The 20,560-nt window shown below is 38.7% G+C and overlaps 1 protein-coding gene across 1 annotated transcript; it reads left to right on the top strand.

Annotated features, from left to right (window-relative positions):
- The first annotated feature begins 267 nt into the window (after positions 1–267).
- On the top strand, positions 268–19,897 carry LOC140238439 (uncharacterized). Its single transcript, XM_072318343.1, has 14 exons — positions 268–283; positions 3,243–3,361; positions 4,586–4,732; positions 5,366–5,560; positions 5,849–6,731; positions 8,316–8,474; positions 9,542–9,683; positions 10,426–10,592; positions 11,329–11,505; positions 12,475–12,614; positions 12,955–13,086; positions 14,531–14,614; positions 16,434–16,733; positions 17,095–19,897. Exons 1-14 carry the CDS (start codon positions 268–270, stop codon positions 17,515–17,517), a joined length of 3,084 nt encoding a protein of 1,027 aa, XP_072174444.1. The 3' UTR covers positions 17,518–19,897.
- The last annotated feature ends 663 nt before the right edge of the window (positions 19,898–20,560 follow it).

Here is a 20,560-nt window from a genome sequence, read left to right as displayed (position 1 = left end):
GACACCACTGATCTCGAGGGGAGATCAGTGATCGACACTCATCGGCAATCTTCGGAATTCAGCGGAAAATTGCAATTTCTTCCAATGCCTTGATTTTCTCCTTACATGTATGAGGTTTCATCACTTTATTAAATTCATATATCATTTTTTATTAATTTTAGGACGATATCCATCTGAGAACTTATCGATTCGACATAGACCCCTACTGTCTTTTTCTTCGACGTCAAAGCGAATATTTGGGAATTGTGGGAAATCCATTATTCGAAGATGGCGTCCTCAGGAGGTATGTTTTATTAAGATTTCTCCTGACTGAAATTATGAATAAATTTTATTTAACACTTTACGTAGTTAACGATTTTATGTTGGTATATTGAAGTGGCTTATCTACAACTTTTAGGCTGAATTTTAAAACCAAAATTTTGAGTATCGCTGCGGATGGAAGGGGGATTGTTTAGGCTCGTTCCATCGATAATGGACCGTTAATTTGCGCCATCCTCGTTCGCATGCGTATTGCGTACTGGTGAGTTTCACGATATCACTCGCACTCGTCAGCCTTGCGCAGCTCAGCGCCGCCGCGGGCGCTGCAGCGAGGCACCTGCGGCGGCGGGCGCCGGCTCCCGATCCCCGCACTCCCTAGGCTACTAACACGTTAGGCCTAGGGCCGGTTAGGTTAGGGAATGAACGGGTATGGTTAGGGTAGGCGTAAGTCTCGTTTTATCTTGAGGTCGGAAGAGTATGCAGAGCAGAGCCAGTCCGTCGACAATACGTTGGAACGATGAACAGATTCGCAAATTTATGGCAGTTGCATTGTGAACTAAATTTTAAATCTTCCTTGCTTGCCATATTGCATTGGGCGGGGTCTCCTTGTTCTTGCACTTGCTAGTTGCAGGGGTATTTATTGGAAAATGTTATCCGAAATACAATGTGTTACATGTATTTTAATTGAGTAAAAGCAGCACATCAGAGAAGATTAAGGAAAATGGGACAATCCCTTCAAAAGTTAAGATTAAGAATTTTAATTAAAAAAAAAAAAAAAAATCAGTGCCATGCATGCACCATGAACATCACTGGCACTGCTGTGCACTGGATGAGAAAACTGCAGCAACAACAATCTGGGATGCCACCACTGCAGGACAAGATTTGTCTGAAAGAAATCAGAAAATTCCACAAAATGACACTTTATTTGAAAAGTAAACACTCCATCAACTTGTAATATATTGTAATAATATTATTCCCCCTATTTTCTGACAGTGAGCTGTTCTTACATTTATTATTATGCAAGAAAATTGAAAATAATATGATAAATTCTATTTTTATTTAATAAATCTCAGTTTTCCATTAATTATGCCATAGGCATAGCCTGACCAGACGCTGTGCAAAGTACAACTTCTGATAGTTCTGTACAGTGGAAGGGCTGTGTATAGTCGTGTTCTCCAATGAAGTTTATACAAGCTGATATACACTTACAGTTTTCTCTTGGTGGATGCTGTGCTGTCATGGTGAATAATGCAGTTCATAACAAAGTGAGGTGTAGTAATCGTAGACATCAATCATAAAATATGTATGGTTGAGGGGTCTAGATATCGCGCACGAAAATTTGAAATGCTCTTATAATAGAAGTTATTCCATAATCGTACCTGAATTTCTCAATGAATATCACGAAAATGCAGAAAAATCACCTCCCAGAATCTCCTGATGATACGATGACGGAGTAGTGCGCTGTCGCCGTTTGTATGTCGGACTTTTTTTTATGCGTTCACCTTCTCGGGGTATGTAAAGATCGCGCAGCTGCCCTATGTAGTTTCATGCGTGAAAGTGTCTGCCCCTCTCTGCGGCTCTAGCGTGCTTCGGCTTTCGTAGAATATTATCAACGATCGATCGAACAAATTACGAATTCTATCGGTTACGATCATACGAACGAGACAAGCGAGACGACACGTCTAGGCTACAACATCCTTTAAAAAAAGATTTTAAGCTAAGGTAGGTAAATTATAAGGTAAAAAATTGGAAATTTAGTGAAAAATTTGTTCCAAAAAATTGGAAATTTAGTGAAAAATTTGTTTGAAATCAAAATTTCTTACCTGCTTTCTTCTCATGTTTAGCGGTTGTCAGGTATTTTTATTCCATGGGTGTATCGGCAAATTTTGCGCTTAGTCCTACGCGTAATGTTGCTTGCTATACGCAGTTACGCTATGCGCGATCATTAAGTCCCTGCGCGAGACCTAGTACCCTTACTATACTGTGTAATTTTCAATTTCTTCATACAGTGATGCCAAGTTCAAAAAAAATTTTATGAGTGAGATTTTCAGGACTCGGCGTCTCGGCGCTCGCATGCATGCGCTTGAATAGGGGGTATCCCCCCTCCCACGGTAGGGAGCTTTTTTTTTTAATTATTAGGATCTGGTGCATACTTGAGTAACTATTTTCTACTTATTTTGAAAGACAAAAGGGAAATATACCTTCAATTGCAACTATCACTTTAATCCTTTGAGCTACTTGTCATGCTCCTAAATTTTGGCCCAAGTTGTGGACTTCACCTGATGCGTGAGAAAAATGGGTGCCATGCGTGAGATCGTGAGACAGACCCTAAATGCTGGAGTCTCGCGCAGAATGCGTGAGACTTGGTAGCTCTGCACAGTACATGAGTTTAGGATCTTTTGAGCTAGTAGAACCGGGGACCAACACAGAGATGCCAAGTTCAAAAAATTTTAATGAGTGAGATTTTCATGACTCGACGTATCGCATGAGCGAGGGTGGGGGGGGGGGGGGGTGACCCCCCTCTCACGGCAGGGAGCTTTTTCAGTTTTTAGCTCTTAATGGTGCGATCCGGTGCATACTTATTACCATGATTACTTTTTTACTTATTTTGAAAGAAAAAGGGAAAATGTACCTTGCAATTGCAACTATCACTTTATTCCTTTGAGCTATCCATAATGGTCCCGATGCGTGAGAAAAACAGGTGTCATGCGTGAGATCATGAGACAGCTAGACCCCAAATGCACGAGTCTCGCGCAGAATGCGTGAGACTTGGTAGCTCTGCCAATGAACATTCATGAGAGTCATTTCCTGTTCACCAGTGCTCATACTAGTGTACACAGAATGTGTATACACTGTACCAGTACACCATACACTACACGTGTAGCTATGAGAGTACCACATATGGCATAATAGGCATTGTTGTAGGTTTTTCCCTTGATTTTCTGAACCACACACAATTTATTCTTTCTTGTATCACACTTTAGAAGCCAGTGTGAAAGTTTATGCCAGGCAGGAGTTGAGTCAAGGCCATCGCTATGGACCTTTCAAGGGCAAACTCTCTGATATTGGTGCAGAAGAAGAGGTGGAAATGGGCCAGTGGAAGGTAAAGCACACCGACTGAATTCGTAGAACAGTCTGTGATTATTCAAATCATACTGCATAGTGCAAGTAATATGTACAGATGTATGCCATCACTAGAAAGAGCAGTCATCCTCATATTTTCACTTTAATCAAATGTAAAGGGATGTCATACCCGGTACCGGTACCTGGTAGTTTTAGTTGAGGTAGGGATTCAGGTTTTGACTTTTTGTGAGATACCATGATTAGAAACCATTTGTTTCAAATATAAAAGAACATCAAATTCAACAAGTACCGGTAATTGAAAGTTTATTTGATGAAAATAGGTTTTGAAATGGCTGAGATATCCAAAAACAAAGTGGTCGTAATAAAAGATTTTAGTGTGTTTTTTAATTTTTTTCCTGGTTCATTCGAGTATAATTTAGCCAGAGCGTCTTGTGTAGACTTCACCATAACCAGATCGGGTAATTTTTATTCCTTTTGACTGGGTTTTGAAACAGAAGAAACTACATTGTATTTGAAAAAAAAAAAAATGATGTAAAAATAGAAAAAGAAAATCTATCATGTAGGACAAACTGTCATTGCTTGAGTTTTGTCTTGCCATTTTTGGACACCTTAGATTAATTAGGTAGTTAGTCCTTCAAGTTGTGTTATGAAGTCTACCCTTCATCAGAGAGATTCAACATGCATTACTGAAGTCCACCTTGTAATAAAGGAAAAGCGCTCAGTCTTATCAATCAAGAAGAGTAATCAGATTTTCCACATCTTCCCTTAAAGGGATGGTACAGTATTGGTGGAGATGAGAATTGGGCTTTTAACTTTTTGCGAGATACCAAGAAAACAGTTATGATATAGTACAGAGCATACCATTTTAAGAGGAATTCAAAGTTTATTTGATGAAAATCGGGTTTGGTATGACTGAAACATCCAAAAACAAAGTAAAACAAAGTGATCGTAATAAAGTGTGGGTCCCACACTTATTAGAATCGCTCTGTTTTGGATATCTCAGCCATTTCAAAACCAATTTTCATCAAATAAACGCTGAATTCCTCATGGAATTACATGCTCTTTCATATTTTATAAGAGGTTTCTCATTATCTCACCCATAAATGTTAGAAACCTGAAATTGGGTCTCAACCAAAACTGTACAATCCCTTTAATGTTTGATCATTGTGTTCATACTATGATTAATGTTCTGTTGTTATGGTTTTTCTTTGTGTTTTTGTGTGTCTGTCTGTCTGCCCTGTAGATATACTCTCAAGAAGATGACAAGTGGCACCAACTGGAGAGTAATGATTTCTCCATACCAGGATGGCTTCGATTTGTCAAGATCACAACCAACGTAGAGGAGCAGACGCTAACGCTTGTTCAGCAGGGCAAAGTCTTCTATTTTGAGGTGCAGTATTGTATGAAGATGAAATTAATGATTTAACATTTCAGAATATTTCCCAGTGTAAAGAAAAGCCTTTGTTGGTCACATGAATAATGATTAATGATAATGATGACGACAACAACAAAATCATCCTGTAGGGATTTATGAGAAATCAATTTACCAGTCTGAACACATTCAATACGGTACTTTGTTGTTGTTGTTTTAAAGAACGAAAGAAGAGAGAGAAACGGTACTTTGGTATGCATAAATTTAGAGTTAGAATCACAAATTGAAGTTAGAATGGAAGATAAGCCACCAGCCGGCTGTCACTTCTACAATGTATAGATTTGTAATGTACATGTAAATAGCTGTAAACTATCCATTAAAGTCAACCACCCATACAAACCTTCCCTTTTTTTAGACATAAAATGAATGTGTAGTGCCACTGAAGCATTTGAACTATATTCATAGGATCTCTGAAATATGACAAATCTGAACCACTGAAAATGTGAAAGAAAGAGAAAGAAACAAAAAACTGAGTTCTCAGCACAGTATACAACTTTTTTTTTTTTTTTCATCTTGTAAAGTTTTTTGGTTTTTCACACAGAGGATGGGATTTCCAAAGAGAAAATAAAAGTGTCACCTTCGCTATTTTAGGTCACCAAAGATGTCAAGAAAGGACAAGAGCATGGACTACTTGGGATCAAACAGGAAGAAGCCCCGCCCCCTCCGCCTCCTGATCCAAACAAGAGAAGGCGAGGTCGGCCAAGGAAGATCAAACTCACCCCTGAACAGCAGGCTGAACTGGAAGCTGAGAAGAAAAAGAAACTGGAAGAAGATAAAGCAAAACAGGTGGATATTCACCTTCATGATTGAGATATTGTAGATAGGAATGGATACTTCACAGACAACCACATTTGTAACAAAAAACTTAAATAACAGTTTGTGAGAACATCAGACATCAACTTTTACACTTGATTTGCATGATTTGAAGTATATGATGGCATTTACATTGTGCTTCATGTTCATATATATACAGTAGCAGCACAGAGTCTGAACTCTGATTTCTAAAAAAACAAACAAACAAAGAAAAAACTTCTATTTAATTCATCCTTTAAATCTATATTTCTTTCTTGACAGGAAAAAATGGCAAATGAACTTGCGGAGAGTGGCCTTAGCGCTGGTAGGAGCAGAAAGTGTGTTGTTTGTGGGCAAAAATTTGTGTCATCAGTTCTCTTCATGAAGCACAGAAGACAGTGTGGTGTTGTAAAGGAGGTGGCTGGTGAGAAACTTGATGATGATGAAGACGAGGAGGAGGAAGAAGAGGAAGAGGAAAAAGAAGGTGGAATTACCACCACAGAGGAGTCTATGGATGCTGAGGGCTTTCAGCAGTCAACAGAGATGCAGGGACTTGATGAGAGCATGCTAGATGTAGGGAGGGTAGAGGGCACTAAAACAAGCTCCAGCATTCTTGATGATGGAAAGGAAGGAGATGAGATGGTGCCTGAGCCTCTTCCAGCCCCAGCCCTTCCTCCTCCGTACCCATGGCCTTCTGGAGTGAAAAGACCAAGAGGACGCCCTCGCAAGGATGGAAGGCCACCCATCCCAAGGAAGAAACGTGGTCGCAGGCGCAAGAAGCGACGCTACGATGACGATGAGGACTTCCCATCGAGGTTGGCACGGCAGGCAGTACCCCCAGCACCAGAATGCACCCCAACTCCACCACATCCAGAAAAGTTTCCCTTCCACTGTGAGATCTGTTCAAATAACTTCCCAACACAGACATGGTTTGACTTACACAGAGAACAGCATGAAAATCCAAAGCTGCAGTACTTGATCTGTAACCTGTGTGATGAGGCCTTCCGTTTCCTCATGACCTACACAACCCACCTCAATGATGCTCATCCTGGTATGACTAAACGTGAGCAGACTATGTCTGAAAAGTTCCGATGTGATGTCTGTAAGCGAGCCTTTAGGTCACCCATCCACCTTGAGAGGCATGTCAGAAAAGCCAACAATACAGGTGAGATTACCAACACATTCTTTTTCGCTTTTTGCCTTGCTGTATTCTTTGTATACCACTGCACACCTTTGTAGAACACTGGCAACATCGCACTTTGATACAAGGTTTAAAATGTATAGTACTCAATCAGAAATATTAATATTGACATTACTGTCGTAACGCTGTGTGCTAATCATATTTGTTCTTGTACATTCAAGTACTGTAAAACATGATATATTCGCGGCATGAAATTTTCGCGAATTGGAGCCGACAGCCTCTTTTGTGGCAAGAAATTTTTTTTTGCGAATTGCCCCTGGCGTGCAATGCATACAGTGTAGACAAAAACTTTCGCGTGCATTTTATTTTCGCGAATCTTGGCGCTCGCGAAATTAAAATGCACGCAAACATTCCTCATTTTACAGTATTATGTTTTACTTCTCAGTTTATACTGCTTGGCACTACATACAACATGTACATTTATTTTTCCCCCTCTTCCTATGACTTAAAGGACAAGTTCACCTTCATAAACATAAGGATTGAGAGAATGCAGCAATATTAGTAGAACACATCAGTGAAAGTTTGAGGAAAATTGGACAATCAATGCAAAAGTTATGAATTTTTAAAATTTTTGTGTTAGAACCGCAGGATGAGGAGACTACTAAGGCTCGTGATGTCATATGAGTACAACAGTATAGAAAATGTAAAGAAATTTCAACATATTTTCACTTTTTTTCGCATAATAAAAGAGCACTTGACTTGCCTCTTTCTAAAGGCAATGGGAATAATATTACCCATAATATATGTCAGTAACGAGTCAAGGGAATGTGTACTTTTTTCAAAAGATGAAATTTTGTGAAATTCTCTTTATATTTTCCTTATATTGTTGTATGCATGTGACATCATACACTGCAGTAGTCTTCTCATCCAGCAGTGACTGCACAAAAACTTCAAAAATTCATAACTTTTGAACGGATTGTCCGATTTTCCTCAAACTTTCAATGATGTGTTCTACTAATATTGCTACATTCTCTCAGTCCTTATGTTAATGAAGGTGAACTTGTCCTTAAACAAATTTGAGTATTTACATTGTTAAATAGCAAAGTGATGCCTCAATTTCACATGTCGTCAAATTATAAAAAGTGAGCTGAATGTTAGATGTTCAAATAAATGAATACACTGTGTTTCACAGCTTCATAGTGAGAAATATGAGAGACCCTTTAAACATGACCATGCAGCTCAGCGATGACTCAACAGTTCCTCTGAATATACACAAAGCAGAAAACTTAGAACTGCCCCATTTTGTTTCTAGTACGCACACCAGACAAATTCTCTATACTCTTTCAATTTTATGCAACACTGATACCCTAATAATTGTGCCCTTTTCTAAGAAAATAGTGAAACAAGAAACTCTTGGTTTCACATGAAAGGCTGCTGATGCTGTGTTTTGATACATGACTAGCATTTGAACTGCTTGTTTTAATTTACTTTTCTCCCCACTTGTCCTTTAACAAATATTTTGTCTTCCAAAAAGTGTTCTTTACCTACTGGTAGCTTGTCTCAGGTCAAATTGATTGCTTATACCAAAATTCTGATTAATTTTCTCAGAGCCACCTCCCAAGGGCCCAGTACAAGTAAAGTGCAAGTTTTGTGAGAAGACTTTCACCATGGAACAAGGCCTTGAGAATCACACCATTAGGAGTCACCCACAGTACAAGCGATACCAGTGCACAGCAGACGACTGTATGGAGACATTTGATGCCAAAGGTATATCATCATATCTTGTAGGTCAAAGGGTCAAGGTTGAAAGCCAAAGTGTCATAGTCTTAGAGGGAATATCTGTAATATAATGATTATTAGATTAAAGTGGGTTCACTTTTGATTGATGAATAGAATTTGCAGACTTGATGTTAGTACAGATTTTTGAGAAGATCAATTCAGTTGATTCTATTTTTGTTTACCAACAGAAAGTGTGATAATTCAATTCAAATTTGTGTTTAAAAAAATATATATATAAATACATATATGAATACGTTATTGAGGTAATGCTGTGGTCAAGTGACATTTTTTTTTTTCATCTAATATCACATGATACAAAATAACCTCTGCTCATTGACAAAATATAAATTTAAACTGTGCTATTGTAGTTTGATTTTTTTCTCCTTTTTTGTAAGAATAAAACCTGATCCCATGCTAGAATCGTTCAATCTGAGCACAGTCATGGCTGCTGCAAATTAAACCAGGGTTGATACAGCAGATATCAGCCCACATGGTGATGGTGAATCTCATTACATCTTTAGATGCAGTTCTATATGTTCATTTTCATACTCCAGACAGTCAACAGTGAATGAAGATATGTGTTTTCTTCCTTGGAAACAAAGAGTTATCCATTCATCTGGAAATCAGAAGTCTTGACCAAAGCTTTATGGGGCTACAAAGGAAAATGAAACTTGAAGTTAATATCATCTTTGTTTTATTTTTGTATGATTTATTTCTTGGTAAATCATTGATTCTTACAAGAAGAATTGATACAGCCTGAAATGATTGTAAGCTATGAGTATGATTGTTCAGACCAGGGAATGTGATTTCCTCATGTTTATCATAGGAAATATAGTATGTTTGTAATTTTGTACAAATCAGCTCGAGAGTTTTATGTAATGAATATTATAGTACATTGTGTATGACAGGAGGATTTGCTTTATGTGTCATGCATTCAATGTTTGTTTCAATTAGTCTTGCCAGACATTTACCACTGAGAAAGCATCAGGTGTTATATGATGTGATATGATATAGTAATGGTCAGTCTCTTATATATCCTGTACCTTGACCCACAGAGGAGAGAGCAAGGCACCTTGAGGAGTTCCATGGTCTTGACCCATGCCACATCTACAAATGTCCAGTGACTGGCTGTAGCAAGGCATACACATCAGTGGCATCCCTCAACTATCACTATGCTCTGAGACACACTCTGGAGAAGTGAGTAGATATGGTTTTATTGAATAATAGTGGTTTTATGAAGTCTCAAATCTCCCATTCACATAGTGTAGGTCAGTGACAATGCTTGATGAGTGTACATATTTTTCTTGCACTGCAGAGTCTGTAATCTAACCTCTTTCCTTTGCATGTCCAATGATAATGTAATGTGGTCTAATAGACTGAAGTTATTAAGAATTGCATTGTACTTCCCCTATGCAGAGAGAGAGAGAGGTATCTCCTTATTCAGTGGTCAGGATCAATGAACTTTATGGAAATGGTAAATGAAGGCTACACACTTGTGGTAGATATACAACTTGCAGACTGTGCAAGTTCACAAAGGTAGTTTAAAGCAAATCCATGGTTTAAATTTAGTCCACTGACTAACACAAGGGCAAAGTAGATATAAGGGTGTACTTTTGACTTGCATGTATAAGTGCGTGTTCATTGTAGGACGTTTGTTGGTGTACTTGAGCTGTCACCGACAGTCATGCTGGCAAAATTTCCATAATCCACAGGCTAAAGTTTGTGAATTCGTACCATAGTGAATGCATGGGAACATATCAGGTAGAAACATTCTGTTTGACTGCATATTACAGTTGAATGATTGCAGCTGAACCAGGTGATAAGAGGTTTTCAGAACAAAATGCTGCTGTCATTACATCCATCAGCTTTTTGTCCTTAATTTGATAGCTGTTGTGTAAGTGTGGTCACCAAGTTTTCTTTGTATTAACATCTTCTACAGACCATTTGCTTGTGAAGTGTGCGGCAAAACTTGGGTCAAAATTGGCAGACTGCGTGAACACATGAAGACTCACAGCACAGAGAAAAATGAGCTTTGTGATGAGTGTGGGCGAGCCTTTAAAACCAGACCTGAGCTAAAGGATCACAAATTGGAAGCACACTCTGATAGTAAGTCGATCTATCTTTGCCTCTATTGGCTGATTGTGTTTAAAGATGCTAACAATCTTTCATGACTTGATAGCATATGTGGTATAAGCTGAAGTCAATACCTTTATTTCATATCTATATGGTGTGTTGTAAGTTGAGCTTGCAGTTCTTTATTTACAGTGTGTGAGCACACCCGTTGAGGACAGTTTAATTTTGCTACAACACGCATTTCCCATAGACACCTGCCCGAGTATACTCGGGACTCGTCCTCAACGGGTTAAGTTGCATGTTGACTTAAACCTAGGAATGTTGTAGTTTGAGGAAGTGGTACAATTCATGTTTGTTCCCCCCCCCCCAAAAAAAAAAAAAAGAAAGAGAGAGAGGAAGGTATAAATATTTCTGTCCAATGATTGCTAACATGGTACGGTCTGTGTATTGACTACCTGTGGCTCAGTTATTTTTTAAGAGAATCCATAATCAGTATTAACCTGAGCTTAGCTAGCCTATTGAATTTTCTTGTCTTTGTTCATATAGTCCTTCACATGAAAATTTCATGGAGTTATTGCAAAGGAAATTGTATTCATGAAATGATGAGCTTAGCTAAGCGTACATTTCAAAGCAAGGTGTATAATTTTCCATACCATATGTTTAATGTCCTCAGTAGAAATAACTCATGAGTGATAGGATAAAGAGTCTGAAAAAATAAAATCTTGTAATGATTTTTATCACTGTAACCTTCCAACTGTCTTCCTTCCAGCGGGTAAAGAGAAACTGCAGTGTCGATTCTGTACAGCTACCTTCAGCAGACGCAGCTCAAGATCTTACCATGAACGCAAACATCGCAACGATGCGCCATATGTGTGTCCCAAACCAGGATGCAATAAACGTTTTGTTGCTGTCATTGACTACAAGAGGCATTTAATCTACCACACAGGTAAGACTTTTGATAACCATTTTACAAAAATACATTCCCCAACTATTCACATAAGAGTATTGCAGGCAATTCAATAAAAATGGTGTTCACAAACCCTGAAAATAATTCACCTTTTGTGTATTTTTAGCCTGAAGAAGACAAATAATCATGATGGCAACTGCACACACCACCATGATAATGTATACGGGAAAGAGATGACCTTTAGACGGCACCTTGAGAATAATCCACATTATTTTGGGATCGCTTTCACAAACTCCAAGTCTGGCCACACTTAGGATAGTAAGTGGATAATAGCAGCATTGAAATAGTTCTGATTGCCTGGTCCCACTCCAATTTTACAACCAAGTAATGTTTTGAAGTATTGTCAGCATAATAGAGTTTATTTACAGGGTAGGAGAAATTAATGCCCAATGCTGTGTCAATGTTGTCATGACATCATCATCTTTCAAACAAGTGACACTTTGAGGTGATTTATTCTATTGCCAACAACTCAACAACATATCACTCTCTTGGGACATTGGATTTTATGGATGAATAATTTACCACTGACATGAGAATATTGGCCAGGTTTATGCTATAATGCTCATCTTACCCCAAACTGTGTAAACAAAAACACAATCAATGTACAAGAAACATTAATTTACAACAAGATATTGACTTGTACTGTTAAATATCTGGTAATGGAAGTGGAATTATCATAAAGTGGAAAAGATGTTTTCAGCCAAATATCCACCATAATGAGAAAGAATTGTAAACAAAAACTCTGCACGAAGAATAGTACTTATTCCACACAGGACTGCAGGGATTTTCTTTAAACACGTTTTCCCATGCACTTTTCAGGAATGGTAGTCAAGTTTGCTGCATTTCCAGTCTATCTTCACAACTTAACCACTTGAACTCTGACTGAAAAATATGTGACATATACAAATGCTAAAAATCATCCCCTCCCTTTTCCGACTCTTGTTACAGGAGCCAAGTTGTATAGATGTCGATACTGTAGTAACTGCTTCACGCGCAGTGATTATTTGAAGGGACATGAGAAGCGCCACATTTTGAGAGGAGAGCAAATCGACACAGCGCCCCCAATTGAGGAAACAGTCACAATCAAGGTAACACCTAAGCATAACATGGTCATTTCTGTTAAGTATGCAATGAAGTTCAAATAGAGGTACAGTTTATGAGATATATGCATATGGCATTCTGTTATCTGTATGGTTACCCTTTGTGACAGGGAAATCCTGATTTTACCACGGAAATCCTGATTTTACCAAAAATACCAAAAACCTGTTCATCAGACAGAGATTGTCCATGTTACATCTACATTGTATGATTGTACTTTATGTTACTGGTAATGATTATTCTGTCAGCCAGTGTCCTTGTCTCCCATAAGCCAAATTCTCCATCAAAAGTGTATCTCATGTAAATGAAATATTGTGGTTGTTATTCCAGGTTCCTTGGCCAATGGAAAAGCCTGTTAAAATTCAAGGGCAAAATGTTGTGGTCTCCATTGAGCCAGATCCAACGCTAGCAGAGGGCGACATGACAGCCGAAGCACTCATTGCTCTCGACAACCTGCAAAATGTGAGTCTTCTTTGTTCTCTTGTACACATATAGTGTCTCTGAAAACTCTTGTCTATGTCACATGTGTGAGCTCAATACATCATGTATAAGCTAGTGAGTTGATGCATGCACATTGTTGTGAGGGTTGTACAGTCTCACTAAAGATGACATTTCTTTCAGTACATGCTAGCGCATAGAGAAAGTTGTGATATTAACATCTATGAGTCCATGTGTTACTGCATTACACTTCTGATTTGTGACAAAGTGCATTGGCTTTTTTTTTTTGGTATGCTTGTATGGATGTTTATAGATGAATGCTTATTTGTTTTCTTTGCTTCGTGCACAGAATGTCATCTCAGCTGACTGCAAATGACCCAAAATTTAAAGAAATGCCATGAACTTCTATTGCCACTTTAGTACCGTAGCTTGGTATGCAGTGCAGGAAAGTTTTGGTCTTTCTTCATCTTTGTGGATACTCTGTGACAACAGTTTTTACATGCATGAATGAGCTGAACATTAGAAGAAAATAAAGATGTCACAAAATGTCATTTTTTGCTGCAGCCAAGCATAACATTTTGTTTGTTTGTTTGTTATTGTGTATTCACATACATTTTATCAGGTAGGTGTGAGAAAAAAAAAAATGTGGAGATCGAAGCAGTTAGCTTGCTAGTCATTGGCTGGTTTGAATTAGCTGGCTGTGATGGCATTTTTTAGTTATGTGCTCTACAAGTGAATCAGGTCAATAAAGGATAACGGATACAAGCCATTGAAGATGTATTTAGGTCAACTGTGGGCTGAAGTGATATAATTCAGATCCTGGCCTAGACTTTCAAAGCATGCCACAAGTGAATGTGGCAGTTAGGGGTCAATGGTCAGGGGTCAGAGGTCAGAGTGATATTTATCAGCAGTGGATATCTTACATCTAGAGACTGTTAGGCTGCGTTCACATAGAAGTATACGGTATTCGGTATTCGCTATTCACTATTCGCTATTCGCTATTCGGGCACCCAGTACACCATCACCCGCACCGTCAACTCACCATCCCATGCAGTGAGGATTTCTTCCTCCTACATCCCAGCAAATCTTATTAACAATTTCTAAACTGCATCAGAATGTCAGCCTACATGCTTATTTTTGCTAAAGGGCAAATCCAGACCAATATTGTCATGATTCTACAAACGAGAGACGGTATACGCTGCAAGAAAATCGAACAAGCTCGATTCCCACTATGCTATACTATTCGCAGCTATTCAGTACTTTCGAATAGTGCCCTCTTATGTGAACCGGTGTTAGGAAATCCTATCGTTCGATTCAAGCTATTCACGTGCCCTCGAAAACGAGCACCGAATACCCGAATATGTATACTTCTATGTGAACGCAGCCTCAAGAAGACTAACGTAGGCCTACATTCATTATTGATATCATGGTCATTTTTTTTCCTTTTTTTTTTTTTTTACCACCACAGGTTCCAGTTGAGATGGCAGTTGATGAATCACATGTTATTCATACCACAGTGGCTGGAGACATTGTTCGGCAAGCTGCTCAACAGGTGAGTGGCATTACCTTTCTTGACCTATGGGATCTCTCCGTTATTTCAGTGACAGACATATTTCTGTAAAGAGAACTTAAGAGAAATCACTAAAGGTCCATGTCCATCTGTATGTTTGGCAAGATGCTGACTCAGTATCACAGTAATCAGAACAATATGTGCTTCAGACAGGGAGTGATGGTAATGTCTGTGTTCATTGTTGCCATTTTTAAGATTCTTCAGAGAGAAAAAAAAAAGTGAAGACATGTAACAACTCGTTATCATAAAAATAATGCACAGGTGAATGTGTGTTAGTGGAGATGCAGATGCAGGGTATTTACCAGGGTGTAACATGCATGAGGTGCAGCTGTAGGTTATGCATGTTGCACGACAATGTGAATACTCGCAAGTGAACTGCATCTCCACTGGCATTACAAATGTAAACTTGTGCAAAACTTGTTTTATAAAATGGTTTTATGAACTACTTTTCATTTTTATCTTACCTGTATGGGTAAATACCAGTCAGCTACGTGTAGAACTCATTCAAAAGCCAATACAGTTGAACCTCTGTTATCCAGTCTCCCTTTATCCGGATCTCTCTATTATACGGACGCAATCTCGCCGTGATTTTTTTAAAAATAATTACGGGAGGAAAGGGGGATTCCCATCTCCTTGACAACTCCTACCCAAACACACATGAATTACATTACTTCCAACATGATTAACATACATTACATCAAATTTCCTTCCAAATTGCTTACCTTCAGACATTTCAACATCCCCAAACATCCCCAAATGTAACAATGAAAAGGTTGCAGTATCATGTGGTACTACAATGGGCTACATCAGTACATTTGTATGTTATGTACATGTATAAGCCTTGAGTCTCCCGTATCCGGCCAAATCCCTTATCCGGATGAGCCCCGGTCCCGACTTGTCCGGATACGAGAGGTTCAACTGTATGTCCGACAGAATGTTTCAAACACACTGAATGCAAACTTACAAATTGTTTACAATAAATAAAGTGATTCAGTGTGCGCTTGTAACTGATTGAGTGTGCTCTGCTAAAGTATGCTGTTGTTACATCAGTGAGTGTGATTACAGCAAGCTAGTATGGTCATGCATTTCAGCAATGAGCAGTCGTGTGTACTGGTCATAAGCGGTCAAAGGTAAAAATTTACGCCTAGAATGATATTCACTTGGATGAAAAAGTATTCTCTAACACACATGCATTTTGAAAATGGTGCTGTCCCTGTCAAGAGTTGGGAATATATGAAGAGTTTGTTTGCAAAAACCGATAAGTCCATTTTTGAAGATTTTGAAGTACGGTCTCTGTCATACAGTACAAAATAATACCTTTTAAATGATATATTGGTCACTACGTATAAAGGTACATTTTTGAAGTTATGGTCAAAAGAAGCAATTTTTTTTTTATTATTCTCTTGATTTTTCTCAACCTTTAATCGCAAATATCTCCATTTGGCAAATATGGACTTATCGGTTTTTGCAAACAAACTCTTCATATATCAACATGCTATAAAACTTGTAAACTGCTTCCTTATCCTGATAGTCCCATGCTCAAATTTTCACTCTTGGAAAGCAGTTAACAGTAGTACTCAGTGACAATCAGTGAAGACAACTCCCAAGAATACTCAGGCAGGTGTCTATGGGAAATTTGTGTTAAAGCAAAATCAGTCCATCCTCGTCAACAGGATAAATGTCATTTTAACCCCCCCCCCCCCTTTTTTTTTTTTTTTTTTGTTCCCTTGTTCTCATGTCTTCTGCTTCTTCTCCCTCTCTTTCTCACTCCCATTCTCCTATCCTGTATGTCTCTGAGTAGGCTATGTCCAATGAGATCCAAGGTACCCAGCTACTTCAATTCCCAGACGGGACGACTTTTGCCACAAACTCAGCCTCAGCAGCCATGCAGGAAGCAGTGGCTCAGGTCCAGGCTGCCTCAGACAGTGGGACGGTGTCAGAGCCGCTGCCTGAAGCCACCCAGATCCTTCTACAGGCAGCCAGTGAGCAGGCTGAGGCACTGATCCAGGAGAGTATGGGAGGGACACAGATCACCATGGAGGGAGCCACCAGTGAACAGGCAGCCCTGGTGCTGCAGCAGCTGGCTGCAGAGAATGCTCAGGTAAGGACACCATGGACTCATAAATCTGTTTGATTGTCTGTTAGACACATTCTAGTACTTTGTCCTCATTCAGGTTACATATAATACAAGAGCATTTGATCTTCAGGGCATTCTCCCTAATTCCACCAGGATAATGTAGAATAAAATCAGCAATCTGAATTTTATTGCTCCATCAAGTGGTAAACATTTCCTGCTTTTACAGATAATTAATGTGATATCAAAATATTGCTGCATTGCTATGTTTGTTAGGTAGAGTGCTTGTTATTTGTTTCCCAGTCATGTTTTGAGGACAACATGGGTGTGAATACCCATAGATACAATGCAGTGTATGAATGTAAAAGTGTCTCTTTGTACTGTGCAGGTGATACTACATCCTTCTGGTGAGGATGGCATGTCCACCATGCAAGCAACATTGCAGGATGAAAATGGAGAGACCAGCATCGTAGTGGTAAACCTTGCCACCCAACCTGACGGATCAGTCACTGCCATCACATCAGGCGAGGCACAGCAGATCGCCCTGCAGCGAGCTGAAGGCGGCACTCTAGACAGCGATGGCAACATGATCATCACCACTGCTGAGGATCCCACTGAGGCTCAGGGAGACAAGATCGCCATAGCAACCTCCGCTGGTGAGGAGGGGACTGGCACAACTCAAACTGTCTCCATGGTGATGGCAGACAGTTCCATTCAGGAGGGTGATGGGGAGCACATGATGCTGGTGGTTGAAGATGTAGAGGAGACAGCATCAGAAAACATTCCTGTGGAAGATGAGCTGGTGAAATAGGACTTATAGTCTATTGTAATCTGGATGAAAATTTGACATAGGCGAAATTATAAATTACTCTAACAGTCTGGAAAACACGCCCCTGTAATTTTGTTGATTAACAATGCAACAGTATCACTAAAACCTTGTGCATGAAAGGGGTAAATAGAGTATCCTATCAGTATTATATCCATCACTTTTTGTTTTTGTAAAGTGTTATTTCTGAAACAATTTCTTTACTGCTTTCCACAATTTATTTATGATACAGGATGTAAATTCCATGAGGTTTGTAAACCCCTTTTGCCTCACTGGATGCTCACTGGAACCTGATTTGATGATTCATTGGCTAAATGAATCACATCATGACTTACATGATGTGCCAACTTGCACACCACCTCCAACTGTGTTGAAAATGACATGCTGTATCGCACAAATAGACTGGCGTGCTCCTCACACAAGGGAAGAAAAGTTTTGCAGTAGATTATACAGCAGTCAATCTCGCTTACCTCAAAGCAGTTAGGACTGAACAAAAACAGTTTGATTTGAGCAAAGTCTGTGGTCCGCTTGCATCAAATTTGCCTTAACTTATCCTACTTTGGACATTGTTAATTAATGTTAAAAATAATGTGTGTAATGCCAACTGTTTGCCTGCTTGTCATATTTGCAAAATTGATTACCATTAGAATGTTAATAAGAAGAATGGAAATAGGCCATCTTTCTTTCAATGCTCTTCTTTTTTTTTTTTATTAAAAGACTTGGATTCCTTCATAAACAAACAGAAAATCAGAAGAAAACCAATAGGAGAGTTGCAGGATATTCTAGTCCAACCAGACACCATGTAAAGCACAGCCTGTGGTGACTTCTGTACATCACAGCGACAGGACTGTGTATAGTTAGGGATATTCATTCTGAATTGTGTCTGCATGTGCTTGTGGGGGTTTGTAAGTATAATACATTGTGACGGTCTACATTAGATTTTGCTCACATGTTCATGTCATGTGGGGAAGAGAGAAAATACACCCTCTTAGCAGTGCAATGTGCTGCCAGTAACACGACATGGCCACATGAATACTGTTTATGTGTGTGTAGGTAAAGGGGTACAGTATTTTTACAAGGAGTCAGTACAGAATGGCGCTGTGATAACTCTTGTATTTTTTTCTTACATTCAGTGTGTTACGTACGTTGGATGCAAGACCATGCTGACCCTGAAGTTTTTATGATCAAACGTTAAAAAAAAAGGGAAGAAGTTTTGCGATGATATCTTTGACGCACGAACTTGAATTGTTCGTCTGAGACTGTATAGCTAAGCAATGTAAGAATTTTTTGTTGAGTAACGTGGGGGATAAGACAGTAAGTTGAATAAAGATGGGACTGGGGATTTCCCATCAAGATAAACAAACTTCAAGTATAAATTACTTCAACTTTCCCATTATTCAGAAAAGGAAATACAAAAGGAAAAACTGGGACATACATATTGCCTTCAAGATAGGTGATATTCTGACATCAAGGTATGCGAGGTTGATTGTATAATCGTATTGATTTTCTTGATAATGTATGAAGGATGCCCTCCTCGGTCGCCATAAAGCTGATGGATACAGTGTAATATATTTGATTGTATTCAAAGACATTTGATCAAAAATAAAGCACAATATGTAAAAATGTGATTGGTCTATATCGTTGTACCATGATGCATAGATATAAACACACTTTTATGCCTCTATTCCACAGACCACAAGAGGTATTGTTTGTGCTACATTCCGTTATATATATTCCTATGTTTTCATGTTTTTACATGAAAGAAATATAGGAGACTAATTGCACTGAATGTGTATGATATTTCATTACTGAGGTCACATTTTAATGACTCTTATCAACATTTTGTGTTTGTTTGTATTATATTATATTGTAGAGGGTTGATGATAATTTTGTTCTTTCTCTACACAATTGAGTTGTCTCACCAAAACCTGCAGCTGAAGTTCAAAATACTCTCCTTTCATTTTGAAATTGTTTTTGGTTCTGAAGTAGCCGCTGAGTTCTGAGAAATCGCCTGCAAACACTTTTTGATGATGACCTCCTCTTTGCTTTTTTCTGTCTACTGTTATGATTCATGCTGAATTTGAGTCATATGAGAGCAGTGCTGGCATTTAAGGTTCATGTGTTTCCTGAAATGTATACAGGAGAGCCTTATTATAGTGAGGTCAGATACCAGGAGAATCTGCAATTGATATGGTAAATCGTCAGGTGACAACTGACCTTTTACCCTGAACAAAACAGAGGGGAAAATCATGTGCTCTGTCAAAACCAGCAAACTGCTGTAGACTAATCACTCTTTTAAAGGACAAGTTCACCTTCATAGACATGTGGGTTGAGTGAATGCAGCAATGTTAGTAGAACACATCAGTGAGAGTTTGAGCAAAATCGGACAATCCATTAGAAAGTTATGAATTTTTTAAGTTTCTGCACAGTCGCGGCTGGATGAAAAAACTACTATAGCTTGTGATGTCACATGAGTACAACGATATAAAAAAAGAATAAGGAAAATTCAACATATTTCCATTTTTCTCGCATAACAAAAGAACACTCGACTTCTCTCTTTCAGAAGACAGGGGGAATAATATTACCCTTAACATACGTCAGTAGCAAGTCGAAGAAATGTGCACTTTATTCAAAAAGTAAAGTTTTGTGAAATTCTCTTTTTATTTTCCTTATATAGTTGTACGCATGTGACATCATACACTGTAGTAGGCTTCTCTTCCAGCAGTGACTGCGCAGATACTAGTACTTAAAATATTCGTAACTTTTGAACGGATTGTCCAATTTTCCTCAAGCTTTCACTGATGTGTTCTACTAATATTGCTGCATTCTCTCAATCCTTATGTATATGAAGGCGGACTTGTCCTTTAATATGTCAGCCTTATCACTGTGTGTTTCCAGTGTGTGGCTAACGCCAGTGACCAGCCCGCATTCATGTGTGTTACATGCTACTGTAAAAGTGGAAACATTCGCCATGTTGAAATTTTCTAAATGCCCAACCACAAGCTAGCGCGAAAATAAAAGCATGTGA

Source organism: Diadema setosum, chromosome 15 (genome assembly GCF_964275005.1).
Source record: "Diadema setosum chromosome 15, eeDiaSeto1, whole genome shotgun sequence".
In the NCBI taxonomy this organism is placed as follows: Eukaryota; Metazoa; Echinodermata; class Echinoidea; order Diadematoida; family Diadematidae; genus Diadema; species Diadema setosum.
Note: the sequence above shows the minus strand (reverse complement) of the source record. Positions and strands in the feature narration are given on the sequence as shown.